The 19,761-nt window shown below is 37.1% G+C and overlaps 2 protein-coding genes across 3 annotated transcripts in view; one reads left to right on the forward strand and one right to left on the reverse strand.

Moving 5' to 3' along the window:
* Positions 1-3,863: 3,863 nt before the first annotated feature.
* Positions 3,864-10,241, forward strand: LOC124168801. Of its 2 annotated transcripts, XM_046547114.1 has the most exons (4): positions 3,864-4,360; positions 4,530-4,852; positions 5,032-5,460; positions 7,978-10,241. In XM_046547114.1, the coding sequence occupies exons 2-4, from the start codon at positions 4,709-4,711 to the stop codon at positions 9,247-9,249; spliced, it is 1,845 nt and encodes a 614-aa protein (XP_046403070.1). In that variant the 5' UTR covers positions 3,864-4,360; positions 4,530-4,708; the 3' UTR covers positions 9,250-10,241. The 2 variants fall into 2 exon arrangements, with proteins under 2 accessions (XP_046403070.1, XP_046403069.1); XM_046547113.1 differs by having other exon boundaries at positions 3,864-4,852.
* A 5,729-nt stretch (positions 10,242-15,970) lies between these two features.
* Positions 15,971-19,761, reverse strand: part of LOC124169671 — a 51,440-nt gene continuing 47,649 nt past the window's right edge. Inside the window, exon 3 of the mRNA XM_046548331.1 lies at positions 15,971-18,348. Coding sequence (XP_046404287.1) covers positions 17,873-18,348 — 476 coding nt within the window. The 3' untranslated portion in view covers positions 15,971-17,872. The remainder of the gene's footprint in view (positions 18,349-19,761) is intronic.

Raw genomic sequence — 19,761 nt, forward strand, 5'->3', positions numbered from 1 at the left:
CACAAAAACGCCCAAGCGGTATTCTTGTAATTGGTTGTGGTAAGGGCATTGAAAATGTATATGCCTGTATGAGGAGAAGGTGCAGTAGATGTAGTTAGAAGTCATTTGAAATTTGCTATTGATTTCTATTAGGCTGCCTCAATTTCTCTGACGCGTTCGCAAACCTGAGAGAAGTTCTTTCATCGTATTCGCCGGGAAAGTGATAAATCATACATATTATGTGTTCAAGAAGGATACACAGCACCAGCCAAAAATAGATAGGCGTAGAAGATTTTTATTTTGAGCTGTAAAACATCTCTGAAACATTGATATTTATCCACTCTTGCTTAACTACCATTTTTCGTTTACTTAACATAGCTAACTGCTTTGCTTGGAAATTTAAAGTTTGTATACTACAATACAAAGCAGATTTTTTCCCAATAGCAATGAAATTAAAGATAGGACATTCTCCATTATTTTATCCTATCTCCAAAGCATGTATGTAGCACAATCATGAAACCACATTGCCATCACAAGTGAGTTAATGCAATAATAAACAAAATATAAGCACCAATAAATGCCCCAGCTAGCACATTACATATAAGTAATTGCGATAAGGTGAAAGGAAGAAATAAGGAAGGCGCTTATCAAGTAAGCTTATGGGTTCCTTACGACCAGGCTGAAAAACATCCAGAGAAATGACAAAATGGATGCTAAACTTTCAGGACTTCGGTCGTAGATGTTGTTTTTATTCCATCGCTTTAGAGTATTCATTAAGGGATTTATGTATAAGAACAATTTTTCCATTCTTGGCACGTCTTTAGTATGAGTAGAAATAACATCATACAGTCATAATTTGAAAATCATTCACATTTATGAAATGATGACAAAACGATGCTTGTAAGAACAACATACAATTTCACAAGAATAGCAAGGTAGAATAATATAAGAATGCCGTAAGGTATCTCTAATATAATTATACTATTCCTCAGGTTATCAGACCATAAATTAAATTCATAATTGTTAGATTGTGTGGACCTTGAATAAATTCAGTGTTTTCATTCACGCACCAGATAAGTTTTTCAATATACAGTAAAACCTCTTCACATCGTAATGGAGGGGACCAAAATTAGAGCAATTTGATGTATGGAGGTTCACTATAAAGAAGTTATAGTGATATGCACAATTTTTCATATCCTTTGGAAATGAAAGGCACTACCGTCTTTTAAACCATTATATTTATGCGTTTGAATAAACATACATGCATTAGTGAATATATATTTATTATTTAATGATAACAGAAAGCGAGCGCTATCACATGATTTTTACCATTATTTGAGAGAAAACGATGTGATCTCTCCTAATTCAACAGTCACTTAAAATGATTAAGATAGTTGGATATCTTTTTTCTTAGTTATTGTTAGGTATGCTCTCATATGGAACAAAATGGCCATAACTAATGGTTAGTGTGAAAATCACAACTTATTAAAGGTGTAATAGAAAAAAAATAAGCCAGAAACATTTATTGCTGAAAATGTCATTCCATGTACGTAATCGCGGCTGCATTAATGGGCTCAAGTTGTCTCGGTACGATTTGCGGAGGTAGTTAGGCTGTCTCGGGGGTGTCTCCTTGGTATGATAAGTGGAGGTTTTACGAGATAAAGTGGTTCATTACATAGAGATTTGCCTATAAATTTACATGTAAATCTGACAGGACTGTAGGGGTGGTATGAAGCATGGAAGTTTATGATGTTAAGAGGTTCACTACATAGAGGTTTTACTGTAATTGGATTTTAAAATGGTAACTACGCCTCTTACTCTAACCAGTTGTTGTGGTGTAATAGTTAGCCTATAGAGCTGCGGATGCATAGATCATACGTTCGGTTCTCCCTGGTTTAATTTTTTTTTTCTTTCTGCCACAAGGATACTTGTACTATGCTTTATATCTTCACCGGCCAGTCCCTTATTGTCATTAATTTTTTTCTATTTACGAGAAAATCTGTAATCAGGTATTAAGCTCTTATAAAGACTCCCTGAATTTCACCGGTAGGCTTTAAATTCATGTCGGGATGAGCAGCGTAGCATATATAGTACGCTGTTCAGCCACCTTTGGCGCTTCAACAGAATAGAGGATACCCCAGTCTGAGGATATTTGACGGCATTCCTTAGGTACCTATTCTTCCCTGAAATCTTACCCTTGCCTTATACAAGCCCCTTAGCTTATGATAAGCTGCTTATCAATTTTTTCCGTAAGAAAACCATAAGAAACAGATAACTCTCTTACTTTGTGCTATCTGGGGTAATGTATGAAGCAAAGTTATAGACTCAAGGTAAGTTTACAGGCAAACACTAATGCATTATTATCCACTAAAATTGAGCCCAAATGAATGAAAGCTCCTTTTCACTTAGGAAAAATGGTGTAGGGAAATATTATATCTGAAGGTATGAACCAAAAATGCTCCAATGCATCAAAATAGGTTACCTGCGAAGCTTTTACATCTGTTAAAATTTTTGTCAGACTTGATAAAATTTATGCAAGCATTATAAATTTTGTGACAAAACTATGCATTATTCATGCTTGCAGTGAAAAAATAATTATTTTTACTATGCAATAACACTGAATTATTATATTGTTTAAATTTGATCTACCATCTTCCTGGGGTGTCTTTCTGCCTCTGTTACTGGTGGCATCATCAGGGAAGATGAAAATCTGGCAAACTTGGTTCACTTCTAACAGAGTTGTCTCTCTTTCCCCTGCTTTTTTGTAACCTTTATTTGTATCTTCATTCCTTTACTGGATGTAGTTCACTTGTGTCAGTGTTGAGGGGTTATATTGAAAGCGCAAAACCTGAAAAAGTTGACTCGGTACTTTTCCTCAATGACTTCATCACCCAATTGGTTTCAACACCTCTGTTCCATTTGCATTGTTCCAGTGAACTCTTGAAAAAATTGAAAATGTGAGCACTAGGAATGCTAAAATTTCACACCCTGAGAGATATTGAGCATCTGTATTGCTTACCATTGTAATAAACGCGGCCAAATTTACTATTGTGTAATTTATTGAAGTGAGGTTAATTACCGGACTACCCCAACATCCTTCACATGTCTTTAAGTCTCAATTCATATGCCACCCGAATACAAACCCAACTCCTACCAGCTGTCTCGATCCATGGTACTTTTGGTGGCAAGAATGCATTAGAGAACTCAACCTAATCCCTCAATACCTATAAGCAAGTATGCTGATTGCAATAAGGTAATATATGTAGAAATGAAGATTAAAAAATACTGTAAAAAGAGGGAGGAACACTTGATGAAGTGAAAGAATTTTTTTTTTGTCCCTGACAATGGGTCGATAATGGATGCAAAAACTCAGAAGAGAAAGTACCTCCTGAAAATGATGAGTGAAAGTACATATTTCATGCAGTAAAACTTTAATAATACCGATTTCAAGATTTAGCTGAAGGATTTGCAAAGGCCTCACATCCCTTTGTTCAAAATATTTTATGTGAGTGGTTTTTCTTTTTAATTTGAGTGACAAAAATTCAATCTCTCTTCAATCTTTTAAACTTAGTCCAGCAAGACCATTGAGAGAGAGAGTGGGTATACTTACTATAGATTCAAGCAGTGGCGCCGACTCCATGGGGCTTGAGGGGGCCCGAGCCCCCTCAATAATTCGTTATGGGTGTGAGGAAAAAAGTGTCAGGCTTGCCGATTTTCGGAGTGTCCAGATATTGAGATTAGAGTTCTCAGTGTTCAAATGTTGATCATATGACTCTTCTAAAATGCTTAAAAAACTTAAAACTAACTACTTAAAAATTTCCCGGGGAAAGATCCCCGGTTTGGGCCCCCCCAATATTTTTTGTAAGTCGGCGTCCCTGGATTCAAGTAAAAAGGAGTGGTACCACTATGAGTTCAGCGCAAGTGTTGCATTTGCCTCTAATTATCATGTTCTGAGAAATCTCTGCAAATCAGTAGAAAGAACTCTTAGATCCTTCTCCTATCTTGCTAGGGAAAGCTGAGTGTCTCATCAAGTTTTGTTGTGAGTTTGTCCACAAGTGTGACTGAAAAGAGAAACTCCTTAGTCCCTTATCTTATCTCATTTGTATTCTCCGGGTTTACCTTCAAGCCTTGAATCTCTCTCTTTAGATACTTACCTACTCTTCCCGGGCTTTTTGACTGCACAAACTTCCTCTTGGGGCCTTTCCTTTGTATCCATTTCCATAGGAGATAATGTGAGCCAACTTCATATATATAGCTTGGCACACAAATATTTCCTTAGTTCCTCGTGTGCCTCTCTCTGTGGATGTTATCCGCAATACTTTTTGTCAAGGTGGATAGGATGGTTTTGCTTCAGATATTTTAAATATCTTTTCTCCCAAAGGTGTCATTTTATTCACATTTTTCTATGATACGAATATAAGTATAATATCAGTGCAATATTCAATCAAGATCGATTAATTATATGTCGGCATTTGAATTAATTTTATTAGAATTGATAATTGTCCAATGGTGTTTGATGTTAAGCTAAGTTTCACTTTTTCTTTGCCAAGTTATGCATTGTAGGTGCAAATCAGATGGAAAAGATTCTCACAGGAAGTTTATTCTGAATTTCTTTGGAACTTGTTTGGGACCAAGCCAACTTATCGCATTCAGGATTGAGTTCACTTAATTTCTACAGTGATTTGCAGGAATTTTTTTCTACTCCAAAAGTTTTTATCTAAGTCATTCAATGGGATTAAAAGGACTGAATTTAATGTACTCTTCGTTTGTGCCCTGGTCGATATCTTTAAGAGTCCTCACCTTAATTCTATGCGTGCATTTAGTGAGAGGTTCAGCTTTGCCATCAGTGAATTCATCAATCAGCAAAACTCAGGTGAGACTTGTTAATAAAATTTTTGATTGCAAATTACCAATTTTTGTGCCATTTTAAGGAGAGGGAATTCTTGTTGAAAAAAATTGAGGGAAATCATTTGAAAAGTCAAAAGTTGTCTTTTAGCTTACCTACCGTTAAATTTTTACAGGTATTATACTCATTGACATATATTTTTACAGGTGTTGAAAAAAGAAGATTCAGGGTTATTTGAAAACAGTCTTTCAAATGACGTGTCTTCACGTAGAAATCTTCCGAGATGTGGTGGAATTCGCTATGTTAGACCCAATGAGTTAGCCTTCAGGATATTTTCGCCTGATTATCCATTGCCATATCCATCTCTTTTGAATTGTGTGTATGACATTAGGTTCCAAGGGGGATCTTTTCCTTGTTTTCTGGACCTTTATTTTGAAGATTTTTTCCTGAGCTCTGTGCCGCCTGACTGTCCTGGTGATTGGCTTGAAATTGGTGGACAGAGGTTTTGTGGTGGACTGTCTGGAGTGCAGAGATTTGAAACAGAATGGGGTCCGAATGGTCAAAGACACCTCCTCTTACGTTTGGTGTCTGATGAAGTTGGGACAGGACGAGGATTCAAAATTTGTGTATCGCAGGTAAGGAGTGCTTTAGTGTTAAAAGTTTAAGTTTTTGATGTTCAGAATTGTTGCAATAAGTTCATAAGTGTGCCTACAGTGGGTACTGCTGTGACTATCTATTTTTGACATAACATGGCAGAGTCTCAAGGATTACTCTCACTTATTTCAAGCCAGTGCCTAATTTCTAAAATTTTCGGTACCAGAACGTATACCATCACATTAAATTCTCATAGCTTCCAAATATAGCCCCTCATCCACAATACAGCTTCTGATTTTTAAAGTTACAATGAGCACTTATGTTTCACCAAAAATATAAAAAGACAATGAAAGTTTTTGACACGACCCAATTTACCCAGAGAGGAATGCTATTCTGGGCAAAATCAAGCACTGCTTCAAGCAATCTTCTGGCTTCACTTTAACTTCAGAGGTAGTAATAACTCTAATGTCAACTTTTGACGAATTAACTAAATAACCAGGCTCGGTCAGGTAAAAATTTTTAAGCCTAGCACATTGAAATTCTGCTTTGTCTTTTCAATTCTAAAAAATAAGACATCAAGTCAGTCTTTTTGTCGATTTTCGTGACCGTGACAATCCCCTCTTATCGGTAAGGTTGACAGATTTTTTTTACAAAGAAAAATTCTTCTAGGACATGCAAGATAGACACTGTCAATGCTTATGTTTGGATGAAATGAGGCTTGTATTGAGGTACTCTGCTACCTGCTAGCAGCCTGCATCGTAGCGGCGCTCATACCCTTTCATCAAGGTGGCCTCACACGGTGGCAGCTGGAACCAGAATGATGTCACATGGGCTTTTCACAGCATTCATACTTAGCTGTCGCATTTTCGTGCGCTTGAAAATTTTCACTTTTCATTTAATCGAGAAAAATAGATATCATCATTTAAAAATCTAAAATTGTGAAATATGTACTCCAGGAGCAATAATCTTTCGATTTAGGCAATTAAAAAGTATAGGAAACCACCCTACTGCATCGGTTGAGTGTCCAGGGTGTCCATTGACTAGGAAAACTGTGAGGAATAGGAATTATACGTGAATTTTTAGTCCCAAGAATTATGCATTAATTATTCATGGATTTTTGCGCCAAACTGGAATTTCAAAATCTTTCATTTCTAATTCATTTCACATAAAATTTTGCCAGTTCAATACGCATTTACTGGCCTAAAATGTGTTTGTGATACATAATTTTAACCCGGGAAAGGGCGCGAGGGGTGTATATCACCCCATGGCTCTTCTTTATTTAACAAGAGTAATTATTAGTATCAATTTAATTCCATGGAACTATTTAAAAAAGAACACAGTATAACTTTATCATTCCAAGGAAAGAGAAAAAAAATATTTTCTGTGGGGTGTCGATGACACCTTACGCGTCTTCTAATGTTACATTTTGTTGCTCGCTCTCTCCTGGGCTAAGTGCAGTAGCTTAGAAGAATTTTTAAAGTCACATTGAAATGTGGAATGTCAGGCAAGACTACAGACTCGAAATGTCTTGACTCTCTTGACCCCAATGATTCAAAGAAACAAAAATTTCTACAATTAAGTGTAAGTCTTTAAATTAGGAATGTAAAATAATACATAAATATAACATTATTTAAAAGTATTGAAGTAATTTAGGGTGCTTTAAAATTCTTATTTGTCACAGTAATCACATTAGATTGACATGAAATTTTGACAAAATTTCCCTGGAAAACCTGGAAATTTGTATGAATTTTTCTGGTTTGATTCACTGGACACCCTGATGTCAGACAAGGGCAGATCCAGGATTTTTTTCTGGGGGGGCACAAGGGTCTGACAGGCAAACAGTTTTCTCATATGTATTTCAGATTAAATTCAGCATACAACAATTACTGCAGGGGCGCAGCTAGGAATTAAGGCTGGGGGAGGTTTAGATGAAAGTAATACCGGGGTGTGTGGGGTATGGAATACCCACCAGGATAAGCAGCTGGTGGGTGCAAGTACTAGTAGGTGCAAGATTAATAAATTGTGGAATTTTAAGATAAAAGGTTCAAAATGGTGAGTTATACAGCTTTCTGAGGGATATTTTATTAACATGTACACTATTCTATAAGTAATATCAATCCAATTAAATAAAATGGACTACACAAAAAAATTTCTCTGATTTCTGGGGGGGGGATTTCTTTCTGGATATCTTCGTTTATCCCCCAAAACCTCCCCCTCGCTGCGCCACTGAATTACTGCCCAAAATATTCTTTTCATTTTCTTATGAAAGTTATTAGTATGAAATTAAATGATTGAGGCTCCATAGAATACAAAATAAAACAACACATAATGATAACTGTACATATTAAAAATCTTGTCTATTTTTTAAGTTTCTGGGGGGAGTAAGTCCCCCCATTTCCCCTCCCCCTAAATACGTATGTTTTTTGTGAATTTCTGTTCCAGTTAAACCTAGCCATGTGACAATTTTTGTGGAGTAATTTTGAAATATAATTTTTTATTGTATGTTGTTAGTGGACCGACTATTACCTATATATCTTCTTTTTCTTCTTCCCTCACAGGTCCCATGCAGTGGCCCGTTGCCAGTACCACCCTTGTATCCTCCTCCCATTCAGCCTCCAATCATCCCTCCTCAGCCAACACTACCACCATTTAATCCTCCCTGGGTTCCACCCTATATGCCTCCCTCCAATAATCTTCCTCAACCACCTTCCTATCCGTCTTATCCACCATGGGGTGCTAATGTGCCCCTCTGCTGTGGCACACAGTACCAAGGTCGGCATGTCCACCTCATTAGTCCTGGTTTTCCCGCCCAACTGCCCAGAACCATCTCATGCGGCTACATTATCAACCGTTCGAATCCCCGGATCAATCAGCTGAAAATTCATTTCAAATACTTTTTCCTGCCTTGCCCTTGGGTACCATACCAATCAGGTGTAGGATCTCCATATTCTTCTGGTTCAAGGGGATACTTCAATGTGGATGGTAGAAACATATGCGGTTGCCAGACAGGGCTCACCATTACGGTGCCATTTGGAATATTCGAGACAAGGAAGATTCTTCGTTTTTACAATCCGTCAGTTGTTCCGTATTCTAGGTCCCAGAATAATTTTGAACTAACATCAGAAGGCTTCAATGAATCATCTGATTCCCGCTTTTTTGAACCTCGTTCGCAATTTGGAGCCTCCCTTAATGATTCTACGCAGGAAAAATCTCAAAATGTGCTTTCATTTAATGGTGATAGGGCTACAACTGGCGGAACTTTTGGCCCTCAACCTTCACACAATTTAGGTACCTCTTCATTGATATCATTTCCCTCCACATTGCCCACTTCTGACCCAGCTGTTGGTGGCAATTCCCAAAGATGGGATGGTAGCAAACGTAGCAAAAGGGAAGTGAATTCAACATCCAATGCAAACTCCAAGTCAGGGAAAGCATTTGAATCCTTCTTCTATAATAATCGTCCAGGCATAGGACCTCCTCTCGGGTTTTTGATTGAGGTTATCCAGGAAGAGGTACCTTACATTCCAGGCTGGAGAAGAAATGACTTTGATAGGGTTGGTAATGCAGATGCAAACTTGGCAGCAAAATTGAAAACGATTTCTCAATCAAGTGCCCAAAATGCTTCTCCACGTTTCTTCCATTCTCAAAGTAGAAGCTGTCAGGTGAGTGATTGGCCTCAGGTGAAGTGGTGGCTGATTTGGTTGTACAAGAAACACTTGCTTCAAGCTTGCCCTGCTAGAGTTCCACCAAGGCCTTCACCGCCATTCATTCCCCCATCTTTCGTTCCTCCACCACTCTGCAATGAGCCATTCGTCCCAATATCTAGGTGAGCATTTCCCATTTGCTGATTGTACATGACTTGTCCCGTAATTATTTTTCTGTTTCTTTTATAAATATCAAAAAAGAACACTATGGGTGGCCTAGGTATTCCTAGGATTTGTAATAAGAAAATGAATAATTTTAAGAGCTAGACGCTATGGTAGAAAAACCACCATATCTCATAATTTAAGTGAGAATATTGGATGAGTAACTATTAAAATACTGATAAGTTGAAAATAACTTCACAATTATTCATTTTATTCCACACTAGATACTTTTCTACACAATACATAAAAAAAACTTTTTTCGTTTTTGGTTTTGGCATGTTATGCCATTCTCAAGATAGATCTGCTTCACATGATCTATACTAAATAATCAAGAACTCTACTAAATATACCTTGGGGAGTGGTTACTAAGTCTGAGAGTGGAGAGCAAAGGAGGAAAGGGGGATTAAAACACAGAAAAGCTTTAGGTATCGAAGGTCAGGAGATTTGGTTATAGGGTTGCCAGATAGAAGAGAGAACAAGGTTTAAAACAGGTTATAAATCACTCAGAGTCAATTCTATCAAGAACCTCATTACATAATTAAGCCAGGCTATGAGCGATTTCATACAGCTTAAAGAAATGCCGCTCAGACCCTTTGTCAAAATGCTTTTTCTATGTTGTTAAATTAAATTCTCACTACTTAGAGATTGAAACCTGAGTTTTATGCATACTTTTTCTATGTGTATGTCAACATTTTGTTTTTTTTAATCATTCGTTTAGAGGTTACGAACTTTTTGTACATAATTTTTTGGTAATTTATTGTCTTTTTGCTGTTAGTGACTCACACCCAGCCAATGGAACTGGCTGAGAAGTATCTCTTGTTAATAGATCAATGATTTGGTCTTTTCTCTAATTTTGTAGATTAATACTTGTACTTTTCATTGTCACTGTAAAACTTTTTGTCAACTGAAAACCATTGTAATGATGCAGGCGATTAAAAAATTGAGCTTACAAAGAATTCGTTTTGTAATTATTGTGATGGTGTAGTCTCATTATCTTAATTAAAACTACTGCTATGAATAGTGTTCTTAAATATGTGTGTGATGTGATATGTAGGTACTTAAGATATAGTGGGAAATACATTTGTGTAATGTCAACTGTCTTTTCCTATTTGCTCCCTGAATAATTTTTCTTATTCATTCCATTTTTTAACCAGACTTCAATTTATAAGTTAAATTAATAAAAAAAATATGAATCATCAATACGTAACATGTATGGCCATTTGCGTCTGAGCTCCTCTCTGCCAGAGATGGTGCTTCTACCTTTCGCCATTGTATTCGCAAATATGTAGATATCCTTAGTTTATATACATAGGTGCTCATTAAGTGTGGCAGAGATTTGTATAGTATAGGGGAATACAAATATTTGATTGGTGAATACTTATTTTAGTATGAATTAGCAGGCCATCCGGTGTTTCTCGAAAAATAGTGCCTCGAGGAATGGGAAACTTGGAACTTAGAATTGATGGTCATATAGACGGATTTTTAATTACACTGAGCAGCAGACAATTGAAAATAACAATTTCCCTGTAACACGCTCAGAATCATCATATACCTCACTCCACAACATTGATTGCTATGTGTTTCCGTATGTATGTAGACCAAAAACCTCTTGTGAACTCATACCCCAGCAAAAAGGTTTGTACCCAGAAGATTATAATAGGAAAATAAAGTATCCTGTGAGTTATGTTTTTCTTTCGAAAAGTAAAGAGGTGTGCCTACCCGGCAGGATGTTCAGCCACAGAAGTTGCATGACGTGATGTAAAAAATGGAAATTAGAAAAGGCCGCGTCGGACGCAAGGCAATGCGTAATCGATTTGTAATCTAGCTTAAAATATTACTATTAGCATTTTATTCAATTAATTTTTTAGCTATGAATGGCTTAATAAATTCCATGAAATAGACTGAAATAAATTGAGTCCTTGCTTGATAACATAGCGAATAAGAATCAAATTCGATCTTTTATGATTCTTTGGATTTATTTACAAGATGCAATGTCAGCTGTTTGGGCTTATTTGTGATCTCAATTGGGAAAGCATCTGTTTAAGATAATTTCCCTTTTAGGGGATGGCACTACCTGAATATATGAAATTATTATTGATTTGAAATTGAAAATTTATATCTCATCTAAAATGTATTTTATCTCTACCTGGGATATTCATATTGTATTTTATTTAGAATTTCACTGAAAAAGGAATCTATTCAAAGTATTTCCACTTTTTGAGAATTGTTCATAAATTGAGTTTTATTTGTAATTTCAATGAGAATTTCATGTAGTCTCATTCAAAACGCAAATTCCTCATTTTAAATGATCTGTATCAAAGCAATTTTTCTCAATTTACCGGCAAAACAAATTCTATTTGAAAATTTTAAAAGGAACTCATTTTCTTTAGCAGATGGAGAGAAATTCAGTTATCCATGTCAACCCAGAGCAAGAGAACTTTTCATGATACCGCCACCAGGGCTGTCATCTGAAGTGAGCCAAGTACATGAGTAGGAGTGTTTATTCACTTTGAATGAGGCCCTCCTTATCATAGTCCTTGCATTGAGTATATGGAGTCAGTAGCGCAGCAAGGGGGGGTTTGGGGCATAAAACCCCCCAAGAACTCGGAGAAATTTTAAAATTTAATCCATTTTGCTTAATTGGATAAATATTATTAAAAGAAAGAGTAAGGATTAACAAAATATCCCACAGAAAACCATAAAACTCACGATTTTGAACCTTTATCTTAAAAAATTTCTGCACCCGCACCTCCTGTATTCCATACCCCCCAGTATTAGTTGCGCCTAAAACCCACGGTAGCCTGAATTCCTAGCTGTGCCCATATATGGAGTGTCTTATAAACTACTCAAATATCCTTAAGACATGAGGTGACAGATTTTACAAAGGAAAACTGGTTCATAAATTAAACGTGGTTAATGAAAGGATAAAAATGGACTGCTGGAACCCAGGCATTCCTTGTGCATATTTGTTATTGTGGGATTGCATAAGGTTGGGAATTACAGGGAATCTTTTCCATGGTGTCAGAGAAAATATGTCATAACAAATTTATCGAAATAATGACCACACTGTGAGTTTATGTCTTCAGCATGGTAAAATGTAGTTACTTTGCCTTTGAAAGTAAGAGTGATTCAGTACAAACGATTTTAGTTGCTGTTTTTGGAAAAATTAGGTTCTGATACCATCATATTGGATAGCAATATTTATAAATAATTTATAGATATTTATTATGTTGTGCTACTAAAAACAAATTCCAGAAGCAATTTTTCTTGCCATACTTACCTTTGCCATGTTTTTCTGGGAGTACATTGGAACAAAGAACTAGCTTCTTTGAATAACCTGTTCAAACAACAGTTTGTATGTATTTAACACATTGTGTACCGGGGTATTTAAATTCCTAGGAACGCCGAGGTTGGAAATATGTGCCTATAAGGGCGTTATGCCTTTGGTTTAAACATGGTTAAAAAGCTAATGTTTAGAATATAACTTAACCCAATCAAACGTTATGATGCATCAATTCATTATGGATAACGAACAACAACTGAAAATGTACTAACGAATACATATTGTACGGTTTAAAATTGTTAAGGTTGACGCGCCTAAATGACGAGAATCTTCGTCATCCGTCCGGAACGTTCGGGAAAAAAATGACGAGAATTCTCGCCATCTGTACACAACGTGTTAATGGGCAAACTTGAATTATATATGAAGTTGGCTGTTATCGGCTGACCCAAGCAAAGATTTTTTAATGATCAAAATGAGAGTGCAAAAATTTTGTGGGATAGGAAATTTGAATGTGTTAATGTTATAGGCAATAACCCTGCATTAGGAAATGTGCAGAAACTTATTATTACAAGTGATGTGTTCTGGAAATGCCTGCCACCTAGTAGAAGGGAAACATAGTAACCAGTGAAACTTAGAAGCTAGTAGAAGCTAAAATTAGAAACCAGTCAGCCTAGTGCACTTATATCCCCTATTTTCCCTGCTCTTGCTGAGTGAATTGGCTCAGCTGGCCCTTCTCCAATCAAAGCAACTCAAAGGTTCTCAATAATTGCCTAGGGAAAAAATTTCTCTGGACTAGAAGCCTAGATGGGCTGCAAAGTCCCAGCATCTAGCACTATGTGCTTGGGTAGAATTGCCTTGGGATTAAAAAACGTGGATAGCATGGTGGTCAGCACGGTGGCCTTAGAAACGTAAAGGCATGTATGTAGTTTGATTCTGTGGAATGTGTTCTGCCGTTCCGCATATTTCACAGCTGATCATGCAGCAGGGTTGAAATATGTACAGTACACACCAATTCAAGCACTGCTAATTAATGGATGTGAAAGTGTCCTGTGGGAGCTCTATGCTATGTAACTGTTGACATTTTATGTTGAAAAAATTAATGCAAATTCGTGAATTCTTCTTTTCACGTTCTCCCATTTCCTCTGAAAATAAAGGTGAGGGGGTACTTTACTCACCTGATGAACCCTTGGGTAACCAATTGGTGTAGCCTTCCCAGTTATAGTAGGAGTTCAACATGACCAATTCTGTAATTGATTCTGTCATTGTGTAGGAAGAGTTAGGGTAGGAGAGTACACATATCAAAGGAACTGTATGCTGGCAAATAAGAGATAAAATTCGAATATAAAGTGCTGTGGGATGACTGCTTACCCCAACATGACAATTGAGGGCTAAAATATGCAGCAGACTGCTATCAATCAGATGAGAGACAATTACTTATTGTGCCAGCAGCATGACTCACGACTGATATGTGAACTCATTGCATCAATACATTTGTTCTGTTTCCCTCAAAGTGGGTGCTTGGAAGTAGCTCAGAGCTATTTAATGCTTCAAAGATGCTTTATTGCTCTGGATTGAATTTAGAAGCATAGCACTCCTTGATTTTTCTCCTCTTTGAGAGCCACTGTTTTCTCTGACTTCTCACTATAAGTGTAATGAAGGTACTACTACCACATATATTTTGTTTACACTGTTTAATTATAAATGATGCATCTACATATCTTTAAAAATCAATGTCATTTGGCTGCTTCACACTTGATATTTATTCATAATATGTATGGTGAAAATTTCCTGGATGACATTATGTATATTATACATGGGAAGGATTCACATCAGTAGAGGTCAGACAGACAGAAACTAAAATATTTCATCTAACATATCAGCAATTCATTATATCAATGGGAATATTGAAGAATTATTTTTTTATCAGCCATTTTACATCTTGTTGAAGATATATTTTATACAGTTAGACTTTAACATTCTGATTGATTTGTGTGTATGTTTTGGTTAATTTATTTTCCCTCTGGATGAGTCGATAAAAAAAAGACAGCAGCATTGCTATTTTCATTTTATTCCCCTCTCAAAGAATTGTAGTGATATCTCGTTGCATAAGGACAAAATTTAAATCGTCGGCTAGCACAAAATTCAGTGACCTGGTTGCTACATTCCCCCCCCCAATTTTGGTTTGAATTGGAAATGGCTAAATATACAGTTGAGGACCTCAAATCCGGAATCCAGAAACCCGGAAAACCAGAAACCCGGAACGTTTAAAAATTCCTCAGCATAGTGTTTTGACTTGCCACCTCATGGCACCACTCTCTTAGCCTTGTTCTGGGACGAGTAGGAAGTTAACACATGCTATGAACCAGTGGCGGATACAGAAGGGGGGCGCAGGGGGCGCGCGCACCCCCCTTGCGGGTCCGCTTGTATTGCCGAACATTGCAAAACCACAATTGTAACTTTTTTATGTCATAAGATGGCATTGTCTTTTACATGTTTATAATTAAATAAAATTTTCATATACTTTGCCTGCGACTTGATCATCTTTTATTACGATAAAAGTAAATACAACTCAAGATATGTTGCACCCCCCCCTTGAGTTTTTTCTGTATCCGCCACTGCTATGAACACATGCTAAAAACCTAGGCAGGGACACGTAGGGATCTCAAATATTGAGCACAAGAGCCTGTGCGCATTTATAAATTAATGAGTTAACAAAATATGGAAGCATTTGCACAGAAGACCAGAAATCAAGAAAAACAAGAAATCCAGAAACCCTTTGGTCCCAAGCTGTCTGGATTTAAGGTCCTCAACTATAGTTTAAACCCAGGAAAATCGGCCAGGAAAACCCATTTCTCATATTAGTTGGAAAATCAGTTAAAGCCATTCATATCAACCTGGCCTCAGTGATTTTAGAATTAGCAGCCTTGTTTGCTGTAATGGGGTTCCAGGTTTGAGTCCTTTCTTGAGCTTTAGAACTTATCTCTTCTAGTGATTTAACCTCAAAAAAAAAACTTGAAGATGAGACAAGAGGCTTTTTTTTTTGCATCTCACTGGCACCTTGGATTATTGGGGAAATAAAAAAAACCTGTGTAACTAGATTCAACTGTAAACTTAGTCTGGGATGCCTTAACCTTGGGAATGGAAGCAAACTCACTTAGCTTCATCTTATATTGCTGCACTTTCTCTATGCATTTGCACATTGACCATGCCCAATTGCATTGAAATAGTACCTAATGTCTTCAATGCCTCAGCAATATATAATTGACAAATACACACTTTAGTAATTGGAAGATAAACATTATTCCACAGTAATATAATTTAAAAGTAGTATTATTTATTTTTGTTCACACGATATGAGCATTCAATCACTCAAAATATGTCAAGTTTTTTTTTATCAATGCCTCTTAGGTATGACTAGTTTGGAAACTGATTGAAAGTTTTCAATGATGGCTACCATTGAAATAGTTGCTTCAAATTAAGTACCTGTCAAGTGGATCATAAATTAAAGTAGTAAAAATTTTGATGTGTTTGTTTGCCAGTCCCATTAATTTTATTTTGATGAATTACTGCATAAAAGTGAAAAAATGAAGGCGAATGAATGAGAGAATTTACAAAAACATTATGTAGAATAGTACATAGTGTAAAGTATTCCAAATGAAGACTGTTAAAAGATACAAATTTGAATCATATCTCTTCAAAGAAAATTGTTTCATTTTGTTTTGCTGTGGAGAATCAGTCTTAAGATCCCGATTTTCACACGGCCACCATCACATAAAAATAAAATGAAAAAATTCTCTTTGAAATAAATTACCCATACCAAGTATACCACAGGTAAGTTGATTGGAGGCTGAACAAGCCTCAGGCTGACCCTTATGATATATTACGATTGACCCTTCTTATCTCTTTTCGCCTAGTACTGGGTACAGCTTTGCAGGCAATGAGTTATCTACTGGTTATAATTATATATTATCTCTTATGGATATCTTTAAAGATATCCATAAGAGATAATAATTTTTAAATAATATAAAATTCGATGCTGATTACAAATTCAGAATTTAATTGTTAAGAAATGTCACTAATAACAACTACATACAATATTTTAAATATTAACTTAAAATTGGTTAAGAGAACTACATTGATTGCCAAATCGGCTCGAGACCTCTTGACAGGAATTTGGGATGAATAGCATTTTTTGTATTAATTGGGGGCGAATACAACAGTTACTTTGATATTTTACATGAATAAATATTACATATTGTAACATACATATATTCATGTGAAAATGTGGAAGTGATAGCTTTGAAGATGTTCGGGGAATGTGTTTTAAAACAAACCATGGTTAACGTTGCTAATGCATTTCTCCCATTGCTAAATGGACCTCTGCCATTATGGAATCCTGGGTTCGAAGTCAATGCTCATTATCTTTAAAAAAGTTTATTTAAGAACTTAAGTTAACACGTGGCGCCATTTTGCATCATTTAAAGAATAAGCTTTGGATTTTCAAGTGTAGAAAAATAAAATTTTAATGAAAAAGGGTCATTTGATAAAAAATGTTATATGTGGTGATATGCACTATATGACAACCAGTGTGTGACTCACTGCCTGGGCATCTGACTAGCCATTAATGATGCCTTACTAATGGGGCATATCGTAACCGGTAGCAAGTTGCAAAATTTTCTTAAACATGTATTCAAGTATAGTTTCGATACTGGATTATCCAGATTAAAACTGGAGTACCTAATCATTCGGCTAGGTACATAAATATTCGGACAAAAAATTTGGATAAGCCGGGGTATTCGCTCAGTCACCTGCGCTGTGTTCGTCAAAGTGCACACACAGGCATTTGAGTGTCCGCCTCTGGTCAGGAGGTACTAGTCTACTCATCTGAGTATTTATGTATGCGGTATACTCAGTAGACTGAATAGGTACTAGAGATCCTGTCTGGATAATCCGTTCACCACGAGGCCACATGGAGAAACATTTTTTTTGGTTGATTTTATTGAAGGGGTACCTAACACTTTATGAGGGGAGTTTGAACCCTTCACCCCACTCCCCAACTTGCTACTGCCTTGATTGACTATCTTAATGTTCAGACACTTGTACCTAAGTACATTTGACACTCTTACTAGGTCTTGAGAGATAAAAAGGGTCGGCCACTGGTGTATGATAACCTGTGGTATACAAAGTTTCAGTTCATTTGTTGTTTAATTTTGCATAATGGTTATGGATTTGATGGGAAATTTAACTATTACCACAGTCGAATCTTTACTGCTGTGTCGGTCGTTGTCGTCCCTCTTGTCCTCTTCACTTTCTGCGCTTACCCAGGAAGCGGATGTTTGTGTAGATGGCGCTGGCCGGCCTCTTCCGGTTGCAGAAGTTGACGATGCGCCTCGAGTTGCCCTCTCTCGCCTCGTGCAGTGCTACCAACAGCTGGAAAATGTCCTCCCTGGTCGGATTGCACATGTACCTCCCGCGGGAATCGCTCGTCGTCGTCCTGCCTCCGGCGATCGTGTTACCCGATCGTCTCTTCCACGTGTAGCGTCCCGAATAGCGGGCATTTCTCTTGCCAACCCACCGTCCTTCCGGTTCCGCGACCGAGCTGCCATCTGGCGGACTTCCCTCCCACTCCTCGTCACCGCCCTCTTCGTAAACGAGGCCTCGGCCGCTGTCCCCGCCCCCTCCTCCTGCCTCGTTCCGCAGGAGGCCGGCCAGGAAGTCGTATAGTCGTTCCAAGTCCTCCTCGCGGTTGGCAGAAGGCTCGTAGTAGGTGTAGTAGTCGGCTGTTGAGGAACGAAAGGCCATCAGGATAACGTAACAATGTTCATGGGCGGATCCAGTGAGGGGGTAGGGCTTTAGGTACAGTGGCGGCGATAATGGCTCCGCAGACCCCGCGGCGGCGCGGGGGCGGCAGGGGGGGGGGCGGCCCAAAGGGACCTCGTGACAAGCAGGGAAAAAATAATAACCAGTTTAAATAACTTGTTTATAAGTAAAAACTCTTTTAAAACTCTTATGGCTGTAGAAATTGCAAAAAATGCATTTTAGAAATAATGGATTTACTGTTTGAAGACAAAAGCTGCTTTATGAGTTGCCTTTCTGACCTGTCCACTGCATTGCAGCTTAATTCGATGCTACCCGTTGTAACAGCGATAGCCGAGAGAAGTTTTTGTAAACTTAAATTAATTAAGTCATAAATGAGGAATACCATGACTCAAGCTCGACTGCATGACTTGGCTTTATTTAGCATTGAACATGAAGAAACTGAAAATAAATATCAACAAGGTGGTTGAAAAGATCTTAGCAGCGGAAAAGAGGGGATTGGGCTTTGGCAAGCTCAAATAATATTTGATAGATAATTGGTTAGTTATTTTAGAATACTTTCTGAAACATATTTTACAAAATCATCACCAATAGGGTGGTTTCCTATTATTTTTTAAATGCCTAAATCGAAAAATAATTACTTCTGGAGTACGGATTTCACACTTCTATTTTTTAACATTACGATATCTATTTTTCGCGATTGATTGAAAAGTGAAAAATTTAAAGCGCGGGAAAACGCGACGCACAATGGTCTGAAATCGAAAAAAGCCGGACAGAAGTCCAAAATGGATTTTTTTTAGATAAAGACTTAAAACTTAGCATAAATACTCATAAATGATGGCTGATTTCTGTGCCATTTTACATACATTTGATCCGTTGCTGAGATACAGCAGCTCAAACATGACCAATTTTAAAAAAAAACGCGCGCGATCTCGTTTTTCCCCGAAAATCTTTGAACTTAAGCAGGTGGTGTTGCGGTGGTATGATTTTTATGGAATAAAAAACACACTATTCCTTAGATCAGATGCTTTGGCTATATTTTTCATCATTTTTGAAGATTTTGGTTCACATCTGTATGGTTTTACAACACAAAATCGCGTACCCATTTTTCGCGTGAAAATTTAAATAAATTTGACATTATCTTTCGTTTACGAAATATGGTAATCGGGAAATTTACATCACAGTGTGAAATAGAAATTTCTTTATAATACTGCGAAGAAATCTTGGAAAAAAGTTAGCGACCAAGGAAATGGGAACGATTTTACGATCGCGCGTCAAGTCTGTGCTACGCGACGCGGGACCCTGAGGCTCGGTAACTGCGGTCGATTTATCAAGTTTTTTTTTTCAGAACTAATTCTTAAAAATCGTCATTTGAA

The sequence above is a fragment of the Ischnura elegans genome, chromosome 12 (genome assembly GCF_921293095.1).
Source record: "Ischnura elegans chromosome 12, ioIscEleg1.1, whole genome shotgun sequence".
Lineage (NCBI taxonomy): Eukaryota > Metazoa > Arthropoda > Insecta > Odonata > Coenagrionidae > Ischnura > Ischnura elegans.